This window comes from Cherax quadricarinatus, chromosome 63 (assembly GCF_038502225.1).
Source record: "Cherax quadricarinatus isolate ZL_2023a chromosome 63, ASM3850222v1, whole genome shotgun sequence".
Lineage (NCBI taxonomy): Eukaryota > Metazoa > Arthropoda > Malacostraca > Decapoda > Parastacidae > Cherax > Cherax quadricarinatus.
Genome location: NC_091354.1, coordinates 15680214 through 15706577, shown reverse-complemented (window position 1 = coordinate 15706577; position 26364 = coordinate 15680214). Strand labels below are relative to the sequence as shown.

Below are 26364 nucleotides of genomic sequence, written 5' to 3'. Positions count from 1 at the left end.
CATAAACAAAGCCACACTGACGATGAGTCAACCACTTCCTCCACCACTGCTTCAGCCCTCGTATTTTTGTACAATTTCCTTCAATTCTATTGTATTTATTATTATTATTATATTAATATTATTATTATTATTATTAGCAATAGCAGAAATGTTTGATTCTTTGCTGTGTTCAAGAGTAAACACATGATGTCACCTTCCAATACCTGTCCAAATAGCCATTCTAATATGCAGTCATGGATGGGTTTACATTATTTATTCTGTAGTTTAATAGCAAATAATGAACAAACAAAACACTCACCACACAGTGGTGGGAGGGCTGGCTGCCAGTTGCAGGGGTCGGAGGGAGGGTAGTAAGGACTCGTGGCGGTAAACTTAAATATGATTTGGCAGCTGGGAATTTGGCGGTTGGAAATTCGCGAATGTGTGAAGCCCGCGAAAGTTGAAAACGCGAATGTTGAGGGAGACATGTACATATAAAATATGCAATAACTTTAACACACTTGAAATTTTGGAAAGTTTCCAGACATAATAGATGTGCTCACGAAGAATGTAAACAAACTGGGTGGGGCGCACCGTATTTGAAAGACCACTTGCCGTACAGCAAATTTTGGTCACAATTCGAAATTGCCATATTAGCGGAACGCTGTAAAGCGGGGCCCTACTGTATATATGGTACTAATGTTAAACAAATGTGAATGCTATTTCCTCTCCTGATGAGTAAATGGAATGAAACACTGTTCTTGGCTTTGTACATAAACATTCTTTTAATACATAATGCGCATAATTTTTAATATTACATTACTAGCATACAATAAGGTTAAGACAAAATATAATACTAAAGGAATATTTCCTTTAACTTTGTAATATGACATACTGTATACATATTTTCCATACCATACATATTTAACAATATTACTAAGCTAATACGATATTAACTGAGTGATGTACATACAAAACATTGCATATCATTATAAGGATAAAATAAGCAATGTTTTAAATCTACTATTTCAGGTTTACAAAACATACCATAAACATTTTACAAGGCACAATTGGTCAAGGTGTATAGGCCAGCCTAAATCCATTAATACTGCATTTAGCTTAATGCTTATTTGCATTTTTTTGTGGTGTAGGATATAATGCAGTATAAAAATTTTATGACGAGAAAAAGTTTTATATCTCTGGACATTTACGAAAGTGCTGAGTGCTATCAAAATGTAAAATTTTTGTATTCCGCAATATAATTTACAAAATAAATTTAAGACGAATTAATAAACTTTTATATTTACATAATAATTTATATTACAGATGTAGGAACGGATTGAAAGTGTGCATTTCAATTATAACTTTCAGTAATCACTATTACATTTCTGGCTGTTATTACTGAATCTTGTGTAATTCTTCTAAGACAGAAAGAAGAAATTTGCAGTCTTAAATTTTTAAAACACTCCTGTTGCAACTGCTCTAAAACAGACTTCGGCAGAGAGGACAGGTTGAGTTGTTGCTGCTGCTAAACCATTTATACTGTGCAAAGAGAGGGAAAAAATGTTATTAGCATTTTGAAAATTATTTGAGTCTCTAAACTGGTTTCACACGAAAAAGTTTCAACAAACCAGCATCTGTGAAGACTAGAGGAGGGATACTGCATTATTTTTATATTTGAGGGGAAGCACCCACAGGGAGTCATATAGCACCTGCAGAACAGGAGGCAATTAGATATGATCCGAAGAAGGAAACGGTAACTCCAATTCCTTAGACCAAGAGCCCTTTACTAGCTTTGAGGCACCAACTTAATCAGTGTAAGTGGAAGCAGGTGGTTGTTATTAGTGAAGTACTGTTGTAATGTGAATAAGGTAATATTTATGATGGGATTCAGGGTAAACCAACTAGCTGGACTCAAGTTCTGGAGGTGGGAAGTACAATGTCTGCAATCTGAAGAAGCACAAACACTGTACAATTCTGAGGGTCATCTGAGCTGTGATGTCAGTGCACTTTGGGCAAGAGTGTGACTGAATGAATGATGGTGAAAATGTTTCCACTTTTTTTTTTTTTTAAATGGGTCACCCTACCTCAGTAATAGATAGCTGGAGAAAAAAAAAATCAACACTAACATTATTGTATAAGAAGTATCATGGGATGTGGGGAGTTATATTTTGAAAGCCTATAATTCACCTTGAAAGTCTGAACTAACAATGAATAAGGTGGTGGACATGGTTGAAGAATCTATGATAGCAATAAGTACATATTGAATATAACTTTACTATGAAAATGCTAGCTAACTTCAGTATATGTCCTTAGATTACTCTATCTAAAAAAATAAACAGCCATGTACCCTACTCCATTTTAGGATATGGAGCCGTCAGTGTCCACCACCTTACATGAGAACTGATTCACGAAATCATAACAACATGATTGCAAACAATTCATGGTACGGGTGAGGTTAGAACTCATGGCAAGTGAAATGTTCAAGGAAGAATAAACATAAGTTTGCATCACATATATTAGTCTTCAGGCATGGAAGGGAGTAGGAGCAAACATTAATCATTGGAACTTACCATGGAGAGAGAAAAGAATGAAATGAGGTACATTAAGAGATACTAAAAGAATTTGAGTGCCGAGATTAAAGTGTCATAATAAATGGGATCAATGATTAAATAAATTAATCTTACTAATTATTTTTTCCTTTTAAACACACCAGCCATCTCCCACCAAGGCAAGGTAACCCAAAAAAGAACACTTTCGTCATCATTCAACACCTTCACCATCATTCACACATAATCACTGTTTTTGCAGAGGTGATCAGATATGACAGTTCAGATGTCACTCCAAGCACCCAATATCCCAACCCCCCTGTGATTATTCTGTATGTATGAAGATCTTGAAGTTCATGGAAGTGAACAAAAGTAATGAGCATTGTCTCAATATGTCTTTTCATCTTATCGAAGATGAAAAGACCCCTAGACGATTAACTCCTGCAAGTGTCTTATCAGACAGGTTGTGATGTCTTATATATTTGCCTTCAGGATGCTATTAGAAACAACCTGGAAAACTAGGCAGTCAACAAGGAAGCCTGGTCTCAGGCTGCGTTGCAAATATAGAACCCTCAAAACCGTAGTTTTTTTTTTTAACAAGTCGGCCGTCTCCCACCGAGGCAGGGTGACCCAAAAAGAAAATGCTTTTATCATCATTCAACACTTTCACCTCACTCATACATAATCACTGTCTTTGCAGAGGTGCCCAGATACAACAGTTTACAAGCATATATAAAGATAGATAACATCTCTCTCCAGACTGCCAATATCCTAAACCCCTCCTTTAAAGTGCAGGCATTGTACTTCCCATTTACACTACTCAAGTCCGGCTATATAAAAATAACTGGTTTCCCTGAATCCCTTCACTAAATATTACCCTGCTCACATAGTTATCATAGGTAAATCTCTTAAATTTAAATATTAATAGCAATATATATTGTAGGCTTGTCTTGAATAGCCTCAATATGTATCCTTACCAGACATGCTGAGTGGAACTTCTTCTTGCAAGTTCGGCAGAGAAGTTTTGGTAGCTGATGATTTGTTCCATGTAAGACATAGTAGCAAATAAAGCATTCCTCAATGCCCTCAAATTTCTGATCAACATTTTGTTTCCAAAATACTAATGACTGTAATAAGGGTGTGTTGCGATGAGAAAGCATAGTATTCATCTGAAAAAAAGTGGAATGTTTAATATGAATACCATTATTATAATACTGTACGAGGATTTGGTATACAGTGCATCAAAATACAAACAGGAATTTCACTTGCCATACAAATATTATGTTCTCATCTTGTCTCTATTTTGAGCTCTATCATTGTTTACTTCACTTAATGAACCTTTATCATGCTCAAAAAATATGTACAGTGGACCCCCGACTTACGATATTAATTCGTTCAAGAAGGCTGTTCGGGTGCCGTTACTGAACGAATTTGCTCCTATAAGGAATGTTGTAAATTAGATTAGTCCGTTTCAGACACCCAAAAATACACTTAAAAAAGCACTTGCAAAAATACACTTGCATAACTGTTTGAGTTGGGAGCTGATCGTAAGTCGGGGGTCCACTGTATTTAAAATACACCATCAATTTATTAATTCCTATGCATGTCACAAGCTTCAATTTCCCTTAACCCAAACTCACCCCTAGCCCACTGGTATGGTCTCTTCTAACAACACTTCATGCCATATCTTTCATTGTGGGTTTACTTCCAGTACCTATTTTATTTCCTGTTTCTCATGCTCTCTCCAATATGTTGGTGAAGGTGGCTACTCCTTTCTGCCAGACTTAAAGAACACAAATGATATTCTCTATATTATTAGAAATCATATTATTATTATTATTATAATCAAAAAGAAGCGCTAAGCCACAAGGGCTATACAGCGCTGCAGGGTAGGGAAGGAAGCGAGGGTATTGGATGGCAGAAGGGAGGAGGGATGATCAGTAGGTTACAGAAAACAGCGGGGCAGGGGATAGTACGGGGGTAGAGGGTAGCAAGAGATTGAAGTAGAAAGGGCTGAAGGTATCAGAATTTGTGAAGTAAGTCAGTTGTTGTCAAAAAGTCAATGAGAGAGTCTGGATGAAAGGTGGGTCCATCAGCGAGAAGGGAAGGTAAAGAGAGAGCAGCAGAGCGAAGACGACGACGGAGGTAAATTCTGCGTGCTCGTTGATAAAGTGGGCAGTCCAACAGAATGTGGCTGACTGATAATGGAACTTGGCAATTCTCACAGAGAGGAGCAGGGTGCCTCTCCATGAGATATCCACGAGTAAGACGAGTATGGCCAATGCGAAGACGGGAGAGAGTAGTCTCCCAACCTCGACACTGGTGATAAGAAGACGGCCAGTAACCTATACTCGGTTTAATAGATTGAAGTTTGTTGCCGAGCATAGTAGACCAACGTTGTTGCCAACGGGTGTGAAGTTGGGAAGATACTGCAGCAAAATAGTCCGTAAATGGAATACCTCTACATAAAACTGGTAGGTCATGTACTGCTGACCGCGCAGCAGTGTCTGCCTGTTCATTGCCCTGTACGTCAACATGACCAGGGACCCAACAAAAAACAATATCTTTATAAGAACATAAGAACATAAGAACGAAGGAACACTGCAGAAGGCCTACTGGCCCATGCGAGGCAGGTCCAAGTCCCTACCGGCTTAAGCCAATGCACCCAACCTAGTCAGGTCAGGTCACATTGACTTAAGGGAGGAACACGGCAACCGACCTGTTAGCACAAGCTATCAGGTCCAACTCACACCCACCCACATCTACTCATGTATTTATCCAACCTATTTTTAAAGCTACACAACGTTCTGGCCTCTATAACGGTACTTGGGAGTTTGTTCCACTCATCCACAACTCTATTACCAAACCAGTACTTTCCTATATCCCTCCTGAATCTGAATTTTTCCAACTTAAAACCATTGCTGCGAGTCCTGTCTAGGCTAGATATTTTCAGCACACTATTTACATCCCCTTTATTTATTCCTGTCTTCCACTTATAAACCTCAATCATATCCCCCCTAATTCTACGTCTTTCTAGAGAGTGCAGTTTCAGGGCCCTTAGTCTATCCTCATAGGGAAGGTTTCTGATACATGGGATCATCTTTGTCATCCTCCTTTGTACATTTTCCAGAGAATTTATATCCATTCTGTAATACGGTGACCAAAACTGTGCAGCATAATCTAAATGAGGCCTAACCAAGGATGTATAGAGTTGAAGAACAACCTGAGGACTCCTATTATTTATGCTTCTTGATATGAAGCCAAGGATTCTATTAGCTTTATTGCGAACACTTATGCACTGTTGTCTTGGTTTCAGATTACTGCTAACCAGAACTCCTAAATCTTTTTCGCAATCCGTAATATTAAGATCTACATTATTTAGTTTATATGTGGCATGGTTATTGTCCTGTCCAACATTTAGAACTTTGCATTTGTCTATATTAAACTGCATCTGCCACTTCTCCGACCACTGCATCAGTCTATTCAAATCTTCCTGGAGTGCTCGAATGTCCTCGTCAGAATGAATTCGACGGCCTATTTTGGTGTCATCGGCAAACTTGCCGATGTCGCTCTTTATGCCCTCATCTATGTCGTTTATGTAGATTGTGAACAGCAGGGGGCCCAACACTGACCCCTGTGGAACACCGCTCGTGACGCTTCCCCACTCTGATTTCTCCCCATTTATGCAAACTCTCTGCTGCCTATTTGTCAACCATGCCTCTATCCAGGAAAAAATTTCTCCTCCTATTCCATGTGCTTTAATTTTCCTCAATAGTCTCTGATGTGGGACCCTGTCAAAAGCCTTACTGAAGTCCATATACACAATATCATATTCATTACCATGATCTACCTCCTCAAATACCTTAGTGAAAAAAGTTAATAAATTCGTAAGGCAGGAACGCCCCTTTGTAAAACCATGCTGAGATTCGTTGATTAATTTATGCTTTTCAAGGTGGCTACGAACTGCCTCGGCAATTATTGATTCCATAAATTTTCCCACTATGGAGGTTAGGCTTATTGGTCTATAGTTCGAAGCTAAGGACCTGTCACCTGTTTTGAAAATAGGTATCACATTTGCCATTTTCCACTTATCTGGCACCATGCCAGTTTGTAGTGATATGTTGAAAAGATTAGCCAAAGGTGTGCTAAGCTCCTCTTTACATTCCTTTAGAACCCTTGCATACAGTTCATCAGGGCCTGGGGATTTGTTAGGTTTTAATTTATCTATTTGCCTAAGGACCATGTCACTTGTGACCCTAATAGTGCACAGTTTATTATCGTCCTGTTCTACATAATTTATCATTACTGGAATATCGCTGGTATCCTCCTGTGTAAAAACTGAGAGGAAGTATGTGTTAAAAATTCTACACATTTCCTTATCACTGTCAGTGAGCTGACCCGAGGAACTTTTGAGTGGGCCTATCTTGTCCCTGATCTTACTTCTGTATACCTGAAAGAATCCTTTTGGGTTAGTCTTCGATTCTCTTGCAACTTTAACCTCATAATCTCTATTTGCTTTTCTAATTCCCTTTTTTATTTCTCTCTTTAACTGAATATATCGATTTCTTAATTGCCCCTCTCCTCTTTTGATTTGCCTATATATGCCTCTCTTTTGACCAATCAGATATTTTAATCTATTGTTCATCCATTTAGGATCATTTTTGTTTGATCTGATTTCCCTATTTGGAACATAATTTGACTGAGCAGCTAGAACTATGCCCTGGAAAGCATCATATCGGCAACCATCACCACCTACCTGACCCCTAGTCAGGTCATTCCAGTTCAGCCCACCTAAGTAATTTTTCAGTCCTATGAAATCAGCCAAGCGAAAGTCAGGGACGGAGACTTGATTGCCATTATTAGGGGAATTCCATGATATGTTAAAACTGAGTGATTTGTGATCACTCTCCCCAAGCTCATCATTAACCTCAAGATTATTAATTAGTGTTTCCCTACTGGCAAGAACCAAGTCAAGGAGGTTATTTCCCCTAGTTGGCTCTGTCACAAACTGTTTTAAAAAACAATCCTGGATCGTATCAAGAAAGTCACCCGACTCTAAATTTCCTGTCAAATTGCTCCAGTCAATCTGTCTATAGTTGAAATCTCCCATTAGCACAACATTTTCGTATGTAGATGCCTTACGAATTTCGTCCCATAGAAGTTTACTGCACTCCCTATCAAGATTTGGGGCCCTGTAAATCACACCCAAAATTAGTTTTTCTCGGCCCTCGAGAAGCTGTAACCAAACAGATTCAGTGGCTGACGCTTCTAATTTAATATCTTGTCTAACACAACAATTTAAATTGTCTCTGACATACATCGCTACTCCACCACCTTTCCTGTTGACCCTGTCAGTGTGGAACAATTTATAGCCTCGTATGTGACATTCAGAGGGCATCTCTCTATCTTTCAGATTGAGCCAGGTCTCTGTTATAGCAATAATATCTATGTTTCCTGCACTTGCAATTAATCTTAGCTCATCTATCTTATTTCTAACACTCCTGCTATTAGTATAGTAAACCTTAAGGGAGCTAGTCCCTTGCTGCCCTCTGCTGTCCCCCTTTGTTTGCTGACCTGTTCTATTGTCTTTATTTATAACTTCATGCTGAATGCCTTTTATACATTTACTGTTTCCAACCCTAGTGTTGCAACCTGCTTGTTTCCCACACACACCCATACCTCTATCTTCCATCAGTTTAAAATCATAGGCATTTCACCAATGGCCTTCTCAATCGAGTCTGCAAGTGCTACCACCCCTGCCCCAGAGAGATGAACCCCATCCCTTGCATACATATCATGTTTGCCATAAAAGTTGTTCCAGTTGTCAATGAATGGGATTGCAAGTTCCTTGCAGTATCTGTCTAGCCAGCTTGGTAAAGATGCGGCGTAGCCAAAGTTGGATACGGAGGACTAAGGGGTGAGGTGTATCAAATTTCTGTATAGCCTGTAAAGCACTAAGGGAGTCTGAGACAACCACAAATGATGACACAGGCATAGATGCAATACGGATAAGTGCTGTAAGGATGGCATACAATTCAGCAGTAAAAATACTAGCTGAAGATAGTAAATGCCCTTGTACGACGCTGTCCGGAAACACTGCTGCGAATCCTACACCGTCAGAGGACTTAGAGCCATCTGTGTACACAGCAATGGCATGAGAATGAGAGTGAAAGTGGTCAAGAAAAAGAGAGCGGGAAGCGACCATAGACAGTTGGGCTTTCGAGCAAGGGAGAGAGAAAGAACAGACTCGAACAGCTGGAATTTCCCAGGGGGGTAGGGAAAAGTGAGATGCTACATGTACATAGAAAGGTGGTAATTGAAGAGAAGACAAGAGCGAATGAAGGCGAAGAGAGAAGGGACAGAGTAAACAGGGGCGGCGAACAAATAAAGAATGTCTACTAATATCAGTGACCATTCTATAAATGGAAGGATTGCGGAGATCATGAGAGCGTACATAGTAGCGAAGGCAATGGGCATCACGGCGATCGGATAAGGATGGAACGTTCGCTTCTGCATAGAGGCTCTCGACAGGGGAAGAGCGAAAAGCACCAAGGCATAAACGTAATAATTGGTGATGAATGGGGTTAAGGCTAGAGTGAGTAGCAGGAGATGCCGCTGAATTGATCTGGTCACCATAATCAAGTTTCGATAAGATAAGGGTGGAATGTAGGCGAAGGAGGGTTCGACGATCAGCTCCCCATGAAAGATGAGCAAGGGTTTTAAGAAGGTTCAGCCGGCTGTGACAAGCTGCCTTCAGAGAGGTAATGTGAGGTTTCCAGGATAACCTACGATCAAAGAGGAGGCCCAGAAACTTGACTGTATCACGTTCAGGGATACGGGAGCCATAGAGGTACAAAGGATGATCGGAGATGACAGAGCGTCTAGTGAAAGTAATTTGGTGGGTTTTAATGCTGGAAAATTTAAACTCACGTGTGGTGGCCCAATTGGAAACACGGTTGACTGCATGCTGGAGAGAAACTGTAATAAGGTGACAGTCAGCGCCTGCACAGGCAATAGCGAAGTCATCAACATAGAGTGATGACCAAATATTTGATGGAAGACTAGAGGCCAAATCATTAATAGCAAGGAGAAAAAGTGTTGTGCTCAGAACACATCCCTGGGGGACACCTTCAGCTTGGATAAAGTCCGGGGAGAGCACATTATTAACCCGAACACGGAAATGCCTGTCAGTTAAAAAGTTCTTAAGGAAGGATGGTAGATTGCCTTGAAGGCCTAAGGAGTGGGCTTGGGCTAAAATATTATACCTCCAAGTTGTGTCATATGCCTTCTTAAGGTCAAAAAATATGACAATAACTGAGTGGTTATTCGCAAAGGCATTACGAACATACGTATCCAAGCTTAGTAAGGGGTCTATGGTAGAACGTCCCTTACAAAAGCCATATTGACGAGTGGAGAGACTGTTGTGTGTCTCTAAATACCACACTAAACGTCTATTTACTAGGCGTTCCATCACTTTGCAAACTGCACTGGTAAGAGCAATGGGACGATAGTGGGAGGTTTCATGTCCCGTAGTGCCTGGTTTGCGGAAAGGGAGAACAATGGCGGATTTCCACAGCTGTGGAAGAACTCCTTGTGACCAAATAAGATTGTAAAGGCGTAATAGGACTGCAAGGGCTGACTGATGTAAATGTTGTAGCATACGAATATGAATGTCGTCGGGCCCAGCTGCCGATGATCGGCAAGCTGAGAGTGTCGCCTCCAGTTCTTGAAGTGTAAAAGGCACATTATACTGTTCTTCTCTGAGAGAAGAAAAGTCCAAGGGTGCTAACTCTCTGGCAGACTTTGAGGAAAGAAATGAGGGGCATAGATGGAGTCCCTGAGAAATACGGACCAGATGATTGCCAATTTCATTGGCAACATCTAGTGGGTTTGCTATATCAACACCGGCAACCCGCAGAACAGGAGCCGGGTCAGGAGAATATTTACCACTCAGTTTTCGTACTTTTTTTCCAGACTGCACTCATAGAGGAAGCAGAGGTGATGGTGGAGACATAATCTCGCCAGCAAGTGCGTTTAGCGTCATGGATGACACGGCGAGCGATCGCACGCTTCTGCTTAAAATCAAGAAGTCTCTCTGTGGTTCTATTGTACTGGTACCTGCCCCATGCAGCGCGTTTCAAATGTACTGCACGAGCACAAGCAGGAGACCACCAAGGCACGCATTTCTGAGAATGCCTGCCCGAAGTTTGGGGTATAGAATGAGAAGCTGCGGTTAAAACGGAGGACGAGAAGAGGTGTAAAAGCTCATCGATGGAGGACGAAGAAGGAACCTCTCTAAAAACAGTTAGGTGTGAGTAAAGGTTCCAATTTGCCTGATCAAATTGCCAGCGTGGGATGCGAAGAGGTGGTGAATATGAAGGGGAAGTAAGAATGATTGGGAAATGATCGCTGTCATTTAAGTCCGGAAGAACAGACCAAGTGAAGTCTAATGCGGCGGAGGAAGAGCAGACTGAGAGATCGATGCAAGAGAGAGTGTGAGTCCGAGGATCAAAATGGGTGTGAGTACCTGTATTTAAAACATGGAGGGGGTGGGTGGCAAGAAAAGCCTCTAACTGAATGCCACGGGAATCACAGTGAGACCCCCCCAGAGGAAATGGTGGGCATTAAAATCACCAAGTAACAGAATCGGTGGTGGTAATGACAAAACAAGAAAGGCAATATCCGGAATAGATAATGCCCGAGAAGGAGAGAGATATAAAGAACAGAGCGTATACCACCTATGCAAGTGGATACGGGCTGCTGTGTAATGCAGCGAAGTACAAACAAATAGCTGATGGTACGGAATATCAGTGCGTAGAAGAAGGGCACTTTCATTAAAGGTCCCATCAGGAAAAGGATCTGAAGAATACAATAAATTATAGCCCGAGATGGGAGAGATAACAGCAGAGTGTAATTTTGGTTCCTGTAAGCAAACACCAACAGGGGAAAACTGGGAGAGTAACATCTGAAGCTCACCCCGATTACCCCTGAGGCCGCATATATTCCACTGTAAATAGGCCATGATTGGCAATGATAAAGATACCTGAAATCCGCAGGTAAGGGTTCCTATGGACTAGAGGGGTTAGAAAAGTCCACATGCGGAGGCAGTGGAAAACGTTCAAGCAGCGAAGGAACGGTGCACTGTGAAGAAAGGAGTTGCGCAGATGGAGTAGAGGAGAGAGAAGGAGTGGACGGTGGATCAGTGTCCATTGATGGTTTGGTCTCTGCAATATATTCAGAGATTGCTTCAAGTGTTTCAGAATTCAGAGACGTCGTATGGGAGACAATATTGGAAATGGTAGGGGGAGGATGAGTAAAGATTGGAACTGTAATGGACTGTACCAAGGTAGGGGGGGCGAAAGGGTGGAGGGAACTGGAGATGCGTGGAAGGGGACAGAAGAGGCAGGAACCTGGGAGGTGGCAGAAGAGGAAGAAACTTGGGAGGGAACAGGGGAGGAAGGTACAGTACGAGGAGGAGGGTGAACCTCTACACTTGTAACAGAGCCAGTGAGAGGGGGAGAACCAGGTACAGAGACAGGGAAAGGAAAATGAGGAGGTGGAAGATGGGTAGGAGGTGTTAACGGACCTTTTTTTGACTTTTGAGAAGTAGAGGGACGATTGGGAGGAGGTGTCATACGAGATCTCGTCGCTACTGAGGCTTGTGAGAGAGAACACGAAGAAGCAAGATCAGACTGAGACGTTGAAGTAGGGACGTCTGAGCCGAGGACAGCAAAAGAATTAGCTACAGGAGTGACTATGGGAGAGGTAACCACAGAAGTGGGTGCAGAAGATGGGATACCAGAAGTGGGGGGACGTTTTGAAACACGGGAATAAGAAACACGAGGTAGTCTCCCTTGGAGGCGGAGATGAGAAACTGCCATGGCATAAGGGAGACCTTCTGCCTCTTTGAGGTAACGGATTTCCCACTCGTTTAAGTAGACTTGACAACGGCGAGAGTACGAAGGGTGAGCCTCATGACAATTAAGGCAAGAGGGAGGTCAATTGAAAGACGTATTAAATTGGTCATCGGCACCACAGACTGGGCATTCGGCGATAGATCTGCAATATTTCGCTGAATGGCCAAATCGCCAGCAATTTCTACACTGTTGCGGTGTAGGGATCACCTTTCGAACTTGTAACCGATGTCCTGCTACATAAACTGAGGATGGGAGTTCACGGCTGTCAAAAGTTAAACGAGCCACATTGCTAGGGTATCGTCTCCGCCCGCGGGCAGGAAGAACGTAAGTGTCTACCTTGAGGATTGGGAGATCTTGGAGTTCCAGCTGTTCAAGAATGTCAGTGCCACATGTCTGGAAATTTTGTTGAACTATGGTATGGGGCAGAATGACGGTACCACTACAAGAATTGAGGGAATGATGCTTTTCAATAGTTACAGGAACAGTATCGATATGGGAAAGACGAGAAAGCTCATGAGCCTGGGTAGCATTCTGTACGGTGACGATGCGCGTACCGCTCTTAAGAGCATGAAAAGAAATATCTTTACCAACATGGCATAGGAGTGCCTTGCCAATACTGTGGTCAGAAAGATAGGCAGTAGAGGAAGTCGGTCGTAAAGTGAAGAATTTAGTCCATTGTGCAGTCTGAAACTGAGCGTGGAAAGGTAGTGAAGGACGTGTCGATCGTTTCTGAGAAGAACGAGAAGGTGGAGAAGTATCATCAGCAGGTAAATGTCGTTGTCGTTTAGGCGTGGGACCAGAGTTGGTCCGACGTGGAACGGGCCGACGATTCGAAAATTGCCGCACCGTAGAGGGAGAGGCCGGAAGCATAGTCAGAGGAGAGCGAAGGTCAGATAAATCGAAGGAGTCAGTCGAGGCCTCAGTACCTGAAGCGGGTGAGGAAACAGCACCGGCAAGAGGTACAGAGGCATGAGGAGTGTCCGAAGAGTGGTCCAAAGATGAGGCGGGGTCAGAACGGGGTGCGGTATCAAGAAGGGGCCCGGGGGTAGCAGGTTCATGGACTAAGGGTGCCATGGTTAGGTTACTTCTTTCTTTTTGTTTTTAAGAAAAAAAAAAGAAAGAAAAGAAAATAAAAATAAAAAAAAAAAAAAGAATAAAAAAAGGGGGGACCAGGGAGGGATAGTTCCTAGGAGGAATGAAAGGGCCAGAAATGTCCCTCCGCGCCCAAGAGGACCTCAGCACCGCAAGTAGCGCAGATGCAGCATGGAACCCGTGCCATACCCTACCCATCATGCCAGTAAATCGGCAATCCGGGATAGCAACCTCACATCTGCTGAGCTACCTCGGTGGACAAAAGATAGGGCTGCCGGAAATCTGCCACAAAGCATACCTCCTTCGGCCACCACCCCTGGAATCCGAAAGGTGGCTTCCAGAGATACACCCGTCGCCCGAGACACCCCCAAAGCCACCCTCCGGGATACCGGAGAGGGATCAGGACATCCCCAGGCAATCCAGATTCCACGGCAAACTACGCCACCGCCAAGAACCTCAACGGAATGGGATGGACCCCGGTACCGTTTCCCCTACCTAGGAACTAGCGTGCCTGTGGGTAAAAAAAAAAAAAAAAAAAAAAAAAAAAGGCCTAAAAGGAAGGGCAAAAGGGAAGGGTGGGGAGGAGGAGGAGGAAAGGAAAAAGGGGAGGATGGGATAGGGAATGGGGGATAATTAGGTTCGGTCTGAGGAACTAGACCGACAGGTCTAATTCCTCAGACCAAGAGCCTCTTCACCACGCCAAGGAGCCCCCCTTGAAGAGGTTAGAAATCATAGCTATCCTATAAGCTGGTCCTCTGCCAAAACTGTCCCTTCTTTAGCCTTTGCAGAAACCATCTTGTTATTATTATAATCAAAAAGAAGCGCTAAGCCACAAGGGCTATACAGCGCTGCAGGGTAGGGAAGGAAGCAAGGGAACTGGATGGCAGAAGGGAGGGGGGATGATCAGCAGGTTACAGAAAACAGCGGGGCAGGGGATAGTACGGGGGTAGAGGGTAGCAAGAGATACAAGTAGAAAGGGCTGAAAGTATCAGAATTTGTGAAGTAAGTCAGTCGTTGTCAAAAAGTCAATGAGAGAGTCCGGATGAAAGGTGGGTCCATCAGCGAGAAGGGAAGGTAAAGAGAGAGCAGCGGGGCGAAGACGACGACAGAGGTAAATTCTGCGTGCTCGTTGATAAAGTGGGCAGTCCAACAGAATGTGGCTGACTGATAATGGAGCTTGGCAATTCTCACAGAGAGGAGCAAGACGCCTCTCCATGAGATATCCATGAGTAAGACGAGTATGGCCAATGCGAAGACGGGAGAGAGTAGTCTCCCAACCTCGACACTGGTGATAAGAAGACGGCCAGTAACCTATACTCGGTTTAATAGACTGAAGTTTGTTGCCGAGCATAGTAGACCAACGTTGTTGCCAACGGGTGTGAAGGTGGGAAGATATTACAGCAAAATAGTCCGTACATGGAATACCTCTATAAGAAACTGGTAGGTCATGTACTGCTGACCGCGCAGCAGTGTCTGCCTGTTCATTGCCCTGTACGTCAACATGACCAGGGACCCAACAAAAAACAATATCTTTATGCTTAGTAAAGATGCGGCGTAGCCAAAGTTGGATACGGAGGACTAAGGGGTGAGGTGTATCAAATTTTTGTATAGCCTGTAAAGCACTAAGGGAGTCTGAGACAACCACAAATGATGACACAGGCATAGATGCAATACGGATAAGTGCTGTAAGGATGGCATATAATTCAGCAGTAAAAATACTAGCTGAAGATAGTAAATGCCCTTGTACGACGCTGTCCGGAAACACTGCTGCGAATCCTACGCCGTCAGAAGACTTAGAGCCATCTGTGTACACAGCAATGGCATGAGAATGAGAGTGAAAGTGGTCAAGAAAAAGAGAGCGGGAAGCGACCGTAGACAGTTGGGCTTTCGAGCAAGGGAGGGAGAAAGAACAGACTCGAACAGCTGGAACTTCCCAGGGGGGTAGGGAAAAGTGAGATGCTACATGTACATAGAAAGGTGGTAGTTGAAGAGAAGACAAGAGCGAATGAAGGCGAAGAGAGAAGGGACGGAGTAAGCAGGGGCGGCGAACAAATAAAGAATGTCTACTAATATCAGTGACCATTCTATAAATGGAAGGATTGCGGAGATCATGAGAGCGTACATAGTAGCGCAGGCAATGGGCATCACGGCGATCGGATAAGGATGGAACGTTCGCTTCTGCATAGAGGCTTTCGACAGGGGAAGAGCGAAAAGCACCAAGGCATAAACGTAATCCTTGGTGATGAATGGGGTTAAGGCTAGAGAGAGTAGCAGGAGATGCCGCTGAATAGATCTGGTCACCATAATCAAGTTTCGATAAAATAAGGGTGGAATGTAGGTGAAGGAGGGTTCGACGATCAGCTCCCCACGAAAGATGAGCAAGGGTTTTAAGAAGGTTCAGCCGGCTGTGACAAGTTGCCTTCAGAGAGGTAATGTGAGGTTTCCAGGATAACCTACGATCAAAGAGGAGGCCCAGAAACTTGACTGTATCACGTTCAGGGATACGTGAGCCATAGAGGTACAAAGGATGATCAGAGATGACAGAGCGTCTAGTGAAAGTGATTTGGTGGGTTTTAGTGCTGGAAAATTTAAACCCATGTGTGGTGGCCCAATTGGAAACACGGTCGACTGCATGCTGGAGAGAAACTGTAAGGAGGTGACAGTCAGCGCCTGCACAGGCAATAGCGAAGTCATCAACATAGAGTGATGACCAAATATTTGATGGAAGACTAGAGGCCAAATCATTAATAGCAAGGAGAAAAAGTGTTGTGCTCAGAACACATCCCTGGGGGACACCTTCAGCTTGGACAAAGTCCGGGGAGAGCACATTATTAACCCGAACACGGAAATGCCTGTCAGTTAAAAAGTTCTTAAGGAAGGATGGTAGATTGCCTCGAAGGCCTAAGGAGTGGGCTTGGGCTAAAATATTATACCTCCAAGTTGTGTCATATGCCTTCTCAAGGTCAAAAAATATGGCAATAACTGAGTGGTTATTCGCAAAGGCATTACGAACATACGTATCCAAGCGCAGTAAGGGGTCTATGGTAGAACGTCCCTTACGAAAGCCATATTGACGAGTGGAGAGACTGTTGTGTGTCTCTAAATACCACACTAAACGTCTATTTACTAGACGTTCCATTACTTTGCAAACTGCACTGGTAAGAGCAATGGGACGATAGTGGGAGGTTTCATGTCCCGTAGTGCCTGGTTTGCGGAAAGGGAGAACAATGGCGGATTTCCACAGCTGTGGAAGAACTCCTTGTGACCAAATAAGATTGTAAAGGCGTAATAGGACTGCAAGGGCTGACTGATGTAAATGTTGTAGCATACGAATATGAATGTCGTCGGGCCCAGCTGCCGATGATCGACAAGCTGAGAGTGTTGCCTCCAGTTCTTGAAGTGTAAAAGGCACATTATACTGTTCTTCTCTGAGAGAAGAAAAGTCCAAGGGTGCTAACTCTCTGGCAGACTTTGAGGAAAGAAATGAGGGGCATAGATGGAGTCCCTGAGAAATACGGACCAGATGATTGCCAATTTCATTGGCAACATCTAGTGGGTTTGCTATATCAACACCGGCAACCCGCAGAACAGGAGCCGGGTCAGGAGAATATTTACCACTCAGTTTTCGTACTTTTTTCCAGACTGCACTCATAGAGGAAGCAGAGGTGATGGTGGAGACATAATCTCGCCAGCAAGTGCGTTTAGCGTCACGGATGACACGGCGAGCGATCGCACGCTTCTGTTTAAAATCAAGGAGTCGCTCTGTGGTTCTATTGTACCGGTACCTGCCCCATGCAGCGCGTTTCAAACGTACTGCACGAGCACAAGCAGGAGACCACCAAGGCACGCATTTCTGAGAATGCCTGCCCGAAGTTTGGGGTATAGAATGAGAAGCTGCGGTGAAAACGGAGGACGAGAAGAGGTGTAAAAGCTCATCGATGGAGGACGAAGAAGGAACCTCTTTAAAAACAGTCAGGTGTGAGTAAAGGTTCCAATTTGCCCGATTAAATTGCCAGCGTGGGGTGCGAAGAGGTGGCGAATATGAAGGGGAAGTAAGAATGATTGGGAAATGATCACTGTCATGTAAGTCCGGGAGAACAGACCAAGTAAAGTCTAATGCGGCGGAGGAAGAGCAAACTGAGAGATCGATGCAAGAGAGAGTATGAGTCCGAGGATCAAAATGGGTGTGAGTACCTGTATTTAAAACATGGAGGGGGTGGGTGGCAAGAAAAGCCTCTAACTGAATTCCACGGGAATCACAGTGAGACCCTCCCCAGAGGAAATGGTGGGCATTAAAATCACCAAGTAACAGAATCGGTGGCGGTAATGACGAAACAAGGAAGGCAAAATCCGGAATAGATAATGCCCGAGAAGGAGAGAGATATAAAGAACAGAGCGTATACCACCTATGTAAGTGGATACGGGCTGCTGTGTAATGCAGCGAAGTATGAATAAATAGCTGATGGTACGGAATATCAGTGCGGAGAAGAAGGGCACTTTCATTAAAGGTCCCATCAGGAAAAGGATCTGAAGAATACAATAAATTATAGCCTGAGATGTGAGAAATAACAGCAGAGTGTAATTTTGGTTCCTGTAAGCAAACACCAACAGGGGCAAACTGGGAGAGTAACATCTGAAGCTCACCCCGATTACCCCTGAGGCCGCGTATATTCCACTGTAAAAAGGCCATGATTGGCAATGATAAAGATACTTGAAATCCGCAGGTAAGGGTTCCTACGGACTAGAAGGGTTAGAAAAGTCCACATGCGGAGGCAGTGGAAAATGTTCAAGCAGCGAAGGAACGGTGCGCTGTGAAGAAAGGAGTTGCGCAGATGGAGCAGAGGAGAGAGAAAGAGCGGAAGGTGGATCAGTGTCCATTGATGGTTTGGTCTCTGCAATATATTCAGAGATTGCTTCAAGTGTTTCGGAATTCAGAGATGTCGTATGGGAGACAATATTGGGAATGGTAGGGGGAGGATGAGTAAAGATTGGAACTGTATTGGACTGTACCAAGGTAGGGGGGGGCGAAAGGGTGGAGGGAACTGGAGAAGCGTGGCAGGGGACAGAAGAGACAGGAACCTGGGAGGTGGCAGAAGAGGAAGAAACTTGGGAGGGAACAGGGGAGGAAGGTACATTACGAGGAGGAGGGTGAACCTCTGCACTTGTAACTGAGCCAGTGAGAGGGGAAGAACTAGGGACAGAGACAGGGAGGGTAAAATGAGGAGGTGGAAGATGGGTAGGAGGTGTTACCGGACCTTTTTTTGACTTTTGAGAAGTAGAGGGACGATTGGGAAGAGGTGTCGTACGAGGTCTCGTCGATACTGAGGCTTGTAAGAGAGAACTCGAAGAAGCGAGATTAGACTGAGGCGTTGAAGTAGGGACGTCTGAGCCGAGGACAGCAAAAGGATTAGATACAGGAGTGATTATGGGAGAGGTAACCACAGAGGTGGGTGTAGAAGATGGGATACCAGAAGTGGGGGGACGTTTTGAAACACGGGAATAAGAAACACGTGGGAGTCTCCCTTGGAGGCGGAGATGAGAAACTGCCATGGCATAAGGGAGACCTTCTGTCTCTTTGAGGTAACGGATTTCCTGCTCGTTTAAATAGACCTGACAACGGCGAGAGTACGAAGGGTGAGCCTCATGACAGTTAAGGCAAGAGGGAGATCGATTGCAAGACGTATTAGAATGGTCATCGGCACCACAGACTGGGCATTCGGCGATAGATCTGCAATATTTCGCTGGATGGCCAAATCGCCAGCAATTTCTACACTGTTGTGGTGTAGGGATCACCTTTCGAACTTGTAACCGATGTCCTGCTATATAAACGGAGGATGGGAGTTCTCGGCTGTCAAAAGTTAAACGAGCCACATTGCTAGGGTATCGTCTCCGCCCACGGGCAGGAAGAACGTAAGTGTCTACCTTGAGGATTGGGAGATCTTGGAGTTCCAGCTGTTCTAGAATGTCGGTGCCACATGTCTGGAAATTTTGTTGAACTATGGTATGGGGCAGAATAACGGTACCACTACAAGAATTGAGGGAATGATGTTTTTCAAGGGTGACAGGAACAGTATCTATATGGGAAAGACGAGAGAGCTCACGAGCCTGGGTAGCATTCTGTACGGTAATGATGCGCGTACCGCTCTTAAGAGCATGAAAAGAAATATCTTTACCAACATGGCGTAGGAGTGCCTTGCCAATACTATGGTCAGAAAGATAGGCAGTAGAGGAAGTTGGTCGTAAAGTGAAGAATTTAGTCCACTGTTCAGTCTGAAACTGAGCGTGGAAAGGTAGTGAAGGACGTGTCGATCGTTTCTGAGAAGAACGAGAAGGTGAAGGTGGAGAAGTATCATCAGCAGGTAACTGTCGTTGACGTTTAGGCGTGGGACCAGAGTTGGTCCGACGTGGAACGGGTCGGCGATTTGAAAATTGCCGCACCGTAGAGGGAGAGGCCGGAAGCATAGTCAGAGGAGAGCGAAGGTCTGATAAATCGAAGGAGTCAGTCGAGGCCTCAGTACCTGAAGCGGGTGAGGAAACAGCACCGGCAATAGGTACAGAGGCATGAGGAATGTCTGAAGAGTGGTCCAAAGACGAGGCGGGGTCAGAACGGGGTGCGGTATCAAGAAGGGGCCCGGGGGTACCAGGTTCATGGACTAGGGCTGCCATGGTTAGGTTACTTCTTTCTTTTTGTTTTTAAGAAAAAAAAAGAAAGAAGAAAAGAAAATAAAAATAAAAAAAAGAAAAAAAAAGGGGGGACCGGGGAGGGATAGTTCCTAGGAGGAATGAAAGGGCCAGAAATCTCCCTCCGCGCCCAAGAGGACTCGACACCGCTAGTAGCGCAGATGCAGCATGGAACCCGTGCCATACCCTACCCTTCATGCCAGTAAACCAGCAATCTGGGATAGCAACCTCACATCTGCCGAGCTACCTCGGTGGACAAAAGAGAGGGCGGCCGGATATCCGCCACAAAGCATACCTCCTTCAGCCACCACCCCCGGAATCCGAAAGGTGGCTTCCAGAGATACACCCGTCGCCCAAAAGACAACCAAAGCTACTCCGGGATACCGGAGAGGGATCGGGACATCCCTAGGCAATCCAGATTCCACGGCAAACTACGCCACCGCCAAGAAACCTCAACGGAATGGGATGGACCCCGGTGTCCTTTCCCCTACCTAGGAACTAGCGCGCCTGTGGGAGAAATCACGAAGGCTAAAAAGAGGAAGGGCAAAAGGGAGGGGTGAGGAGGAGGAGGAGGAATGGAAAAAGGGGAGGATGGGGAGGATGGGATAGGGGAGGGGAGAATGGGGGGTAATTAGGTTCGGTCTGAGGAAGAAGACCGACAGGGCTAATTCCTCAGACCAAGAGCCTCTTCACCACGCCAAGGAGCCCCCCTTGAAGAGGACCATCTTGTTGAAATGGTAGATACTCAAAACTTCAAACATGAATCTTAGTCCTAATTATATTTCTGTTGATACTTGTCTTATCCAGTACACTGTTAGTCTCTACAACATGAAACTTTGACCTAACCACTGATTTTTCTTTCCTTTTTTACTTGACCTGTTGTATGACTTTCTAGCTTTATCTGTTTCACTTGTGATTTGATAATGATCCAGGGTGAACTATGTTATCATCTGAAGTTTGTGAGCTCCTTGTGTGTGTGTATGTATACATTTTTTTTAACACACTGGCCATCTCCCACTGAGGCAGGGTGACCCCCCAAAAAAAGAAGAAACTCTTTCACCATCACTCACTCCATCAGTCCTGTCAGAGAGGCACCAATACTACATTCAAAACTGTAAATATCCCCAGCCTTCCTTCAGAGTGCAGGCACTGTACTTCCCACCTACTGGACTCAAAGTCCAGTTAACTGGTTTCCCTGAATCCATTCATAAATGTTATCTCGCTCACACTCCGACAGCATAACCGGTTAAGTCATAAAGACCATTTGCCTCCAACCACTCATATTTAACACACACACACTTGCTGGATGTCTATGCTCTTGTACACAAAACCTCCTTTACCCGTCTCCCTCCAACCTTTCCAACATACATATATATAAGTACATGCATACTGTACATATATACATACATATACATACATACCTGCATACATATATACAAACATATATACATACATGCATACCTACATGTATGCATATTTACATACATGCATACAAGGCTTGGTTTCAGAAAGAGCCGTGGGGGCGTTGACCCCTGAAACCCTCTCCAGGTATACATATATACATACATAAATACATGCATACATATATACATACATTTATCTATTTTGTACAGTGACTGCACTTTAAAGGAAGGGTTTGGGATATTGGCAGTTTGGAGGGATATGTTACATATCTTTATATATGCTTCTAAACTGTTGTATCTGGGAGCCTCTACAAAGACAGTGATTATGTATGAGTGAGGTGAAAGTGTTGAATGAAAGTATTTTTCTTTTTGGGGATTTTCTTTCTTTTTGGGTCACCCTGCCTAGGTGAGAGGCGACTGACTTGTTGAAAAAAAAAAAATATACATACATACACACGTATATATAGACACGAATACAGGAGGGCCCTATGTACACAGCACCTCTTTTTGGTGTTCCATGTTTTCATTGGTGTTCAACTGAGCCATTGTTCATTATGTTCAGTGCTTTTACCACTTTTTTGCCATTACTGCCATTTTTACACAAAAGTTGCGTAAGGGAATGATGACCAGTGCCTTATATTAAGGTAGTACTATATGTACTGTGTATTTAAGTTACTTTTTTACCCTTTTTAATGCCTAGCTGTATTGAGCACTTAACCCCTTGACTGTTGCAACCCAAAATCCTGAGGTGTCTCCTGGTGTCGCAAAATTTCTGAAAAAAAAAAAAAAAAAAATCTTATGAAATGATAAAGAACCTTTTCCCAATTATACTGACACCAAAAGAACGAAATTTGATGGAAAACTTATGGAATTACACTCGTGAAGTTAGCGACCTCGGCGATATTTACGAATCGGCAATTCTGCCCACTTTGAGCCATATTTCCGGCTAATTTCGTTGTTCCAGGCGACCAAACTCATAGCTATTTCTTTAGAACTCCATTTGTTCTATCGATTGAGTACAAGAAATTGCCCATTTACCAATTTCAACTACCCAATAATGTGGTCAAAAATATGCAATTTGGCCAATTTCATGCAAATTAAAAAATATGACGATTTCAAAATGGGGTCCAAAATGAACACTGCAGACATTCCTGGCTCTAAAATAATGTTTTCTTTGTTCATCAGTCATATCTCCAGGCCCCTCTGATATTACTTTTCCTTTCTATTTTGAATTTTTATTCAAACAAAAAATAGAAGATTTACTGTTATGCAGACTATGCAATATTACAATAATTGTATAAATAATGTCAACCCATTCGTGACAGCATATCAAAATGGCTAGTTGGACATTTATTGGACAATGACATTATTTGTTTACTTTTGAACATTGGCAAAAATCAAACATTTCTCCTACTTTGAACTCCATTTCAAGGTTCTTTTCATAGCAAAACCAATCAATATCACCTCTATTTCTATGTTTTCCATTCTATCAAATGAGACCAAGAAAACGAGAATACAACCATAAATACCATATGAAAATAGACCACAAAGTTGGCATTTTAATTAAAAAAAAAAAAAAAAAGATCGGAGTTTTTTTTCTCATTATGCACTACGTGCTGCAGGATTTTTTTTTATATGGTGCACACAGACCCATTCTCTCACATGTGGGCCTACCAGCTTTCTCCTGCTTGATTTGAAGTCACTAGAATTTATGAGTATATATACGTCAAAAACGGTTGCTCGTAGGAAGTATATATACGACCAAAACAGTCAAAGGGTTAAGGACTGCTATGTACAATTTTTGTTTATCTCACTACACGACGTATCTCCTGTGAGCTGTTTCTCCGTCAACCATGTCAACAATTACTGCAATGCCCTTTGCTGGCGCTATAGCCTTTATAGACTCCTGCTTTAGTACTGCACATATAGTAGATTATTATTATTATTATAATCATGGGGAAGTGCTAAACCATAGGTACATATAGTAAAGGGGCTACGCTTGTACTCAACTCACCAAGTCCTCAACCCTCATACCCAGTCTGTGCTTATTAATCATTTCTTGCTTTAATTCCATGAAAATTGTCCTCTTTTTCTTCTCGGCACTGTCCTTTGCACCTTCTTCCTTAGGACCCATGGTTAGAAGAAAGAAATCTGGCGAATTAACTGCACGAAATGTAAGGAAACCACGAGAATTCCTTGCACCGCGAGGGTAGCTCCGTAAGCACATGTGCACTGGTGACCATTGCGGTGGTGTTGTCAAACTAAATTATACGCAGTACATACATAGTATGTATTATTATTATTATTGTACTATTATGTATTATCATTATTATTAGTATCCTTACTTATTATTATAATAATTATTGCTATTATTAATTTAAGGACCTGGAACACAGATCCAATTCCCTAGATCAAGAGCCCCTCACCATGTACGTACTACTACTAATAATAATGGTAATAAAAATAATAATTATTATTGTAACACTAACAATAATAATAATAAAAGGTAGTAGGTTGGTAGAGAGCAACCACCCAGGGAGGTACTACCATCCTGCCGAGTGTAAAACAAAAGCCTGTAATTGTTTTACATAATGGTAGGATTGCTGGCGTCTTTTGTCTGTCTCATAAATATGCAAGATTACAGGTATGTCTTGCTACTTCTACTTACACTTAGGTCACACTACACATACATGTACATATTTATTTATACACACTCATCTGAGTTTTCTTTGATTTTATCTTAATAGTTCTTGGTCTTATTACTTTTCCTTTTATATCCATGGGGAAGTGGAACAAGAATCTTTCCTCCGTAAGCCATGCATGTTGTAAAAGTCAACTAAAATGCCGGGAACAATGGGCTAGTAACCCCTTTTCCTGTAAAGATTACTAAAAAGAATAAGAAGAAAATTGTTAAAGTGGGAAGTCTGAATGTGCATGGATGTTGTGCAAATGATAAGAAAGAGGTGATTGTGGATGTTATGAGTGAGAAGCTGGATGTCCTGGCTTTAAGTGAAACAAAGGTGAAGGAGATGGGAGAGTTTCAGTGGAGAGGAATAAATGGGATTATATCAGGGGTTTCAAATAGAGTTAGAGCTAAAGAAGGAGTAGCAATAATGTTGAAGGATAAGATATGGCAGGAAAAGAGGGACTATAAATGTATTAATTCAAGGATTATGTGGAGTAAAATAAAGGCTGGATGTGAAAAGTGGGTTATAGTAAGCATATATGCACCTGGAGAAGAGAGAAGTGTAGAGGAGAGAGAGATTTTGGGAAATGTTGAGTGAATGCGTGGGGAGTTTTGAACCAAGTGTGAAAGTACTTGTGGTTGGGGATTTCAATGCTAAAGTGGGTAAAAATGTTGTGGAGGGAGTAGTAGGTAAATTTGGGGTGCCAGGGGTAAATTTAAATGGGGAGCCTTTAATTGAGCTATGTGTAGAAAGAGATTTGGTAATAAGTAATACATATTTTATGAAAAAGAGGATAAATAAATATACAAGGTATGATGTAGCACATAATGAAAATAGTTTGTTAGATTATGTATTGGTGGATAAAAGGTTGATGGGACAAAAGGAAGGTGGCAACAACAAGTAGGAGGGAAGTGAACGTGTATAAACTAATTGAGGAGGAAGTTCGGGTGAGATATAAGCGACTATTGGCAGAAAGGTGGGCTAGTGCAAAGATCAGTAGTGGGGGGTTGAAGAGGGTTGGATGAGTTTTAAAAATGCAGTATTAGAATGTGGGGCAGAAGTTTGTGGTTATAGGAGGGTGGGGGCAGGAGGAAAGAGGAGTGATTGGTGGAATGATGAAGTAAAGGGTTTGATAAAAGAGAAAAAGTTAGCTTATGAGAGGTTTTTACAAAGCAGAAGTGTTATAAGAAGAGCAGAGTATATGGAGATTAAAAGAAAGGTGAAGAAAGTGGTGAGAGAGTGCAAAAGGAGAGCAGATGATAGAATGGGAGAGGCACTGTCAAGAAATTTTAATGAAAATAAGAAAAAATTTTGGAGTTAAAAAAGTTAAGAAAGCCTAGGGAACGTATGGATTTGTCAGTTAAAAACAGAGTAGGGGAGTTAGTAGATGGGGAGAGGGAGGTATTAGGAAGATGGCGAGAATACTTTGAGGAACTTTTAAATGTTGAGGAAGAAAGGGAAGTGGTAATTTCATGCACTGGCCAGGGAGGTATACCATCTTTTAGGAGTGAAGAAGAGCAGAATGTAAGTGTGGGGGAGGTACATGAGGCATTACGTAGAATGAAAGGGAGTAAAGCAGCTGGAACTGATGGGATCATGACAGAAATGTTAAAAGCAGGGGGGATATAGTGTTGGAGTGGTTGGTACTTTTGTTTAATAAATGTATGAAAGAGGGAAAGGTACCTAGGGATTGGTGGAGAGCATGTATAGTCCCTTTATATAAATGGAAGGGGGACAAAAGAGATTGTAAAAATTATAGAGGAATACGTTTACTGAGTATACCAGGAAAAGTGTACAGTAGGGTTATAATTGAAAGAATTAGAGGTAAGACAGAATGTAGGATTGCAGATGAGCAAGGAGGTTTCAGAGTGGGTAGGGGATGTGTAGATCAAGTGTTTACACTGAAACATATATGCGAACAGTATTTAGATAAAGGTAGGGAAGTTTTTATTGCATTTATGGATTTAGAAAAGGCATATGATAGAGTGGATACGGGAGCAATGTGGCAGATGTTGCAAGTACAGTGGACCCCCGCATAACGATGGCATCACATAGC

General features: G+C 42.9%; 1 protein-coding gene across 2 annotated transcripts in view; it reads right to left on the bottom strand.

Annotated features, from left to right (window-relative positions):
• Positions 1-737: 737 nt before the first annotated feature.
• Positions 738-26364, bottom strand: part of Ltn1 (E3 ubiquitin-protein ligase listerin) — a gene marked incomplete at its 5' end in the record, with an annotated part of 147904 nt that continues 122277 nt past the window's right edge. For both annotated transcript variants that reach the window (XM_070098650.1, XM_070098651.1), the window contains 2 exon segments: positions 738-1521; positions 3506-3697. In XM_070098650.1, the coding sequence (XP_069954751.1) occupies positions 1462-1521; positions 3506-3697 (252 nt within the window).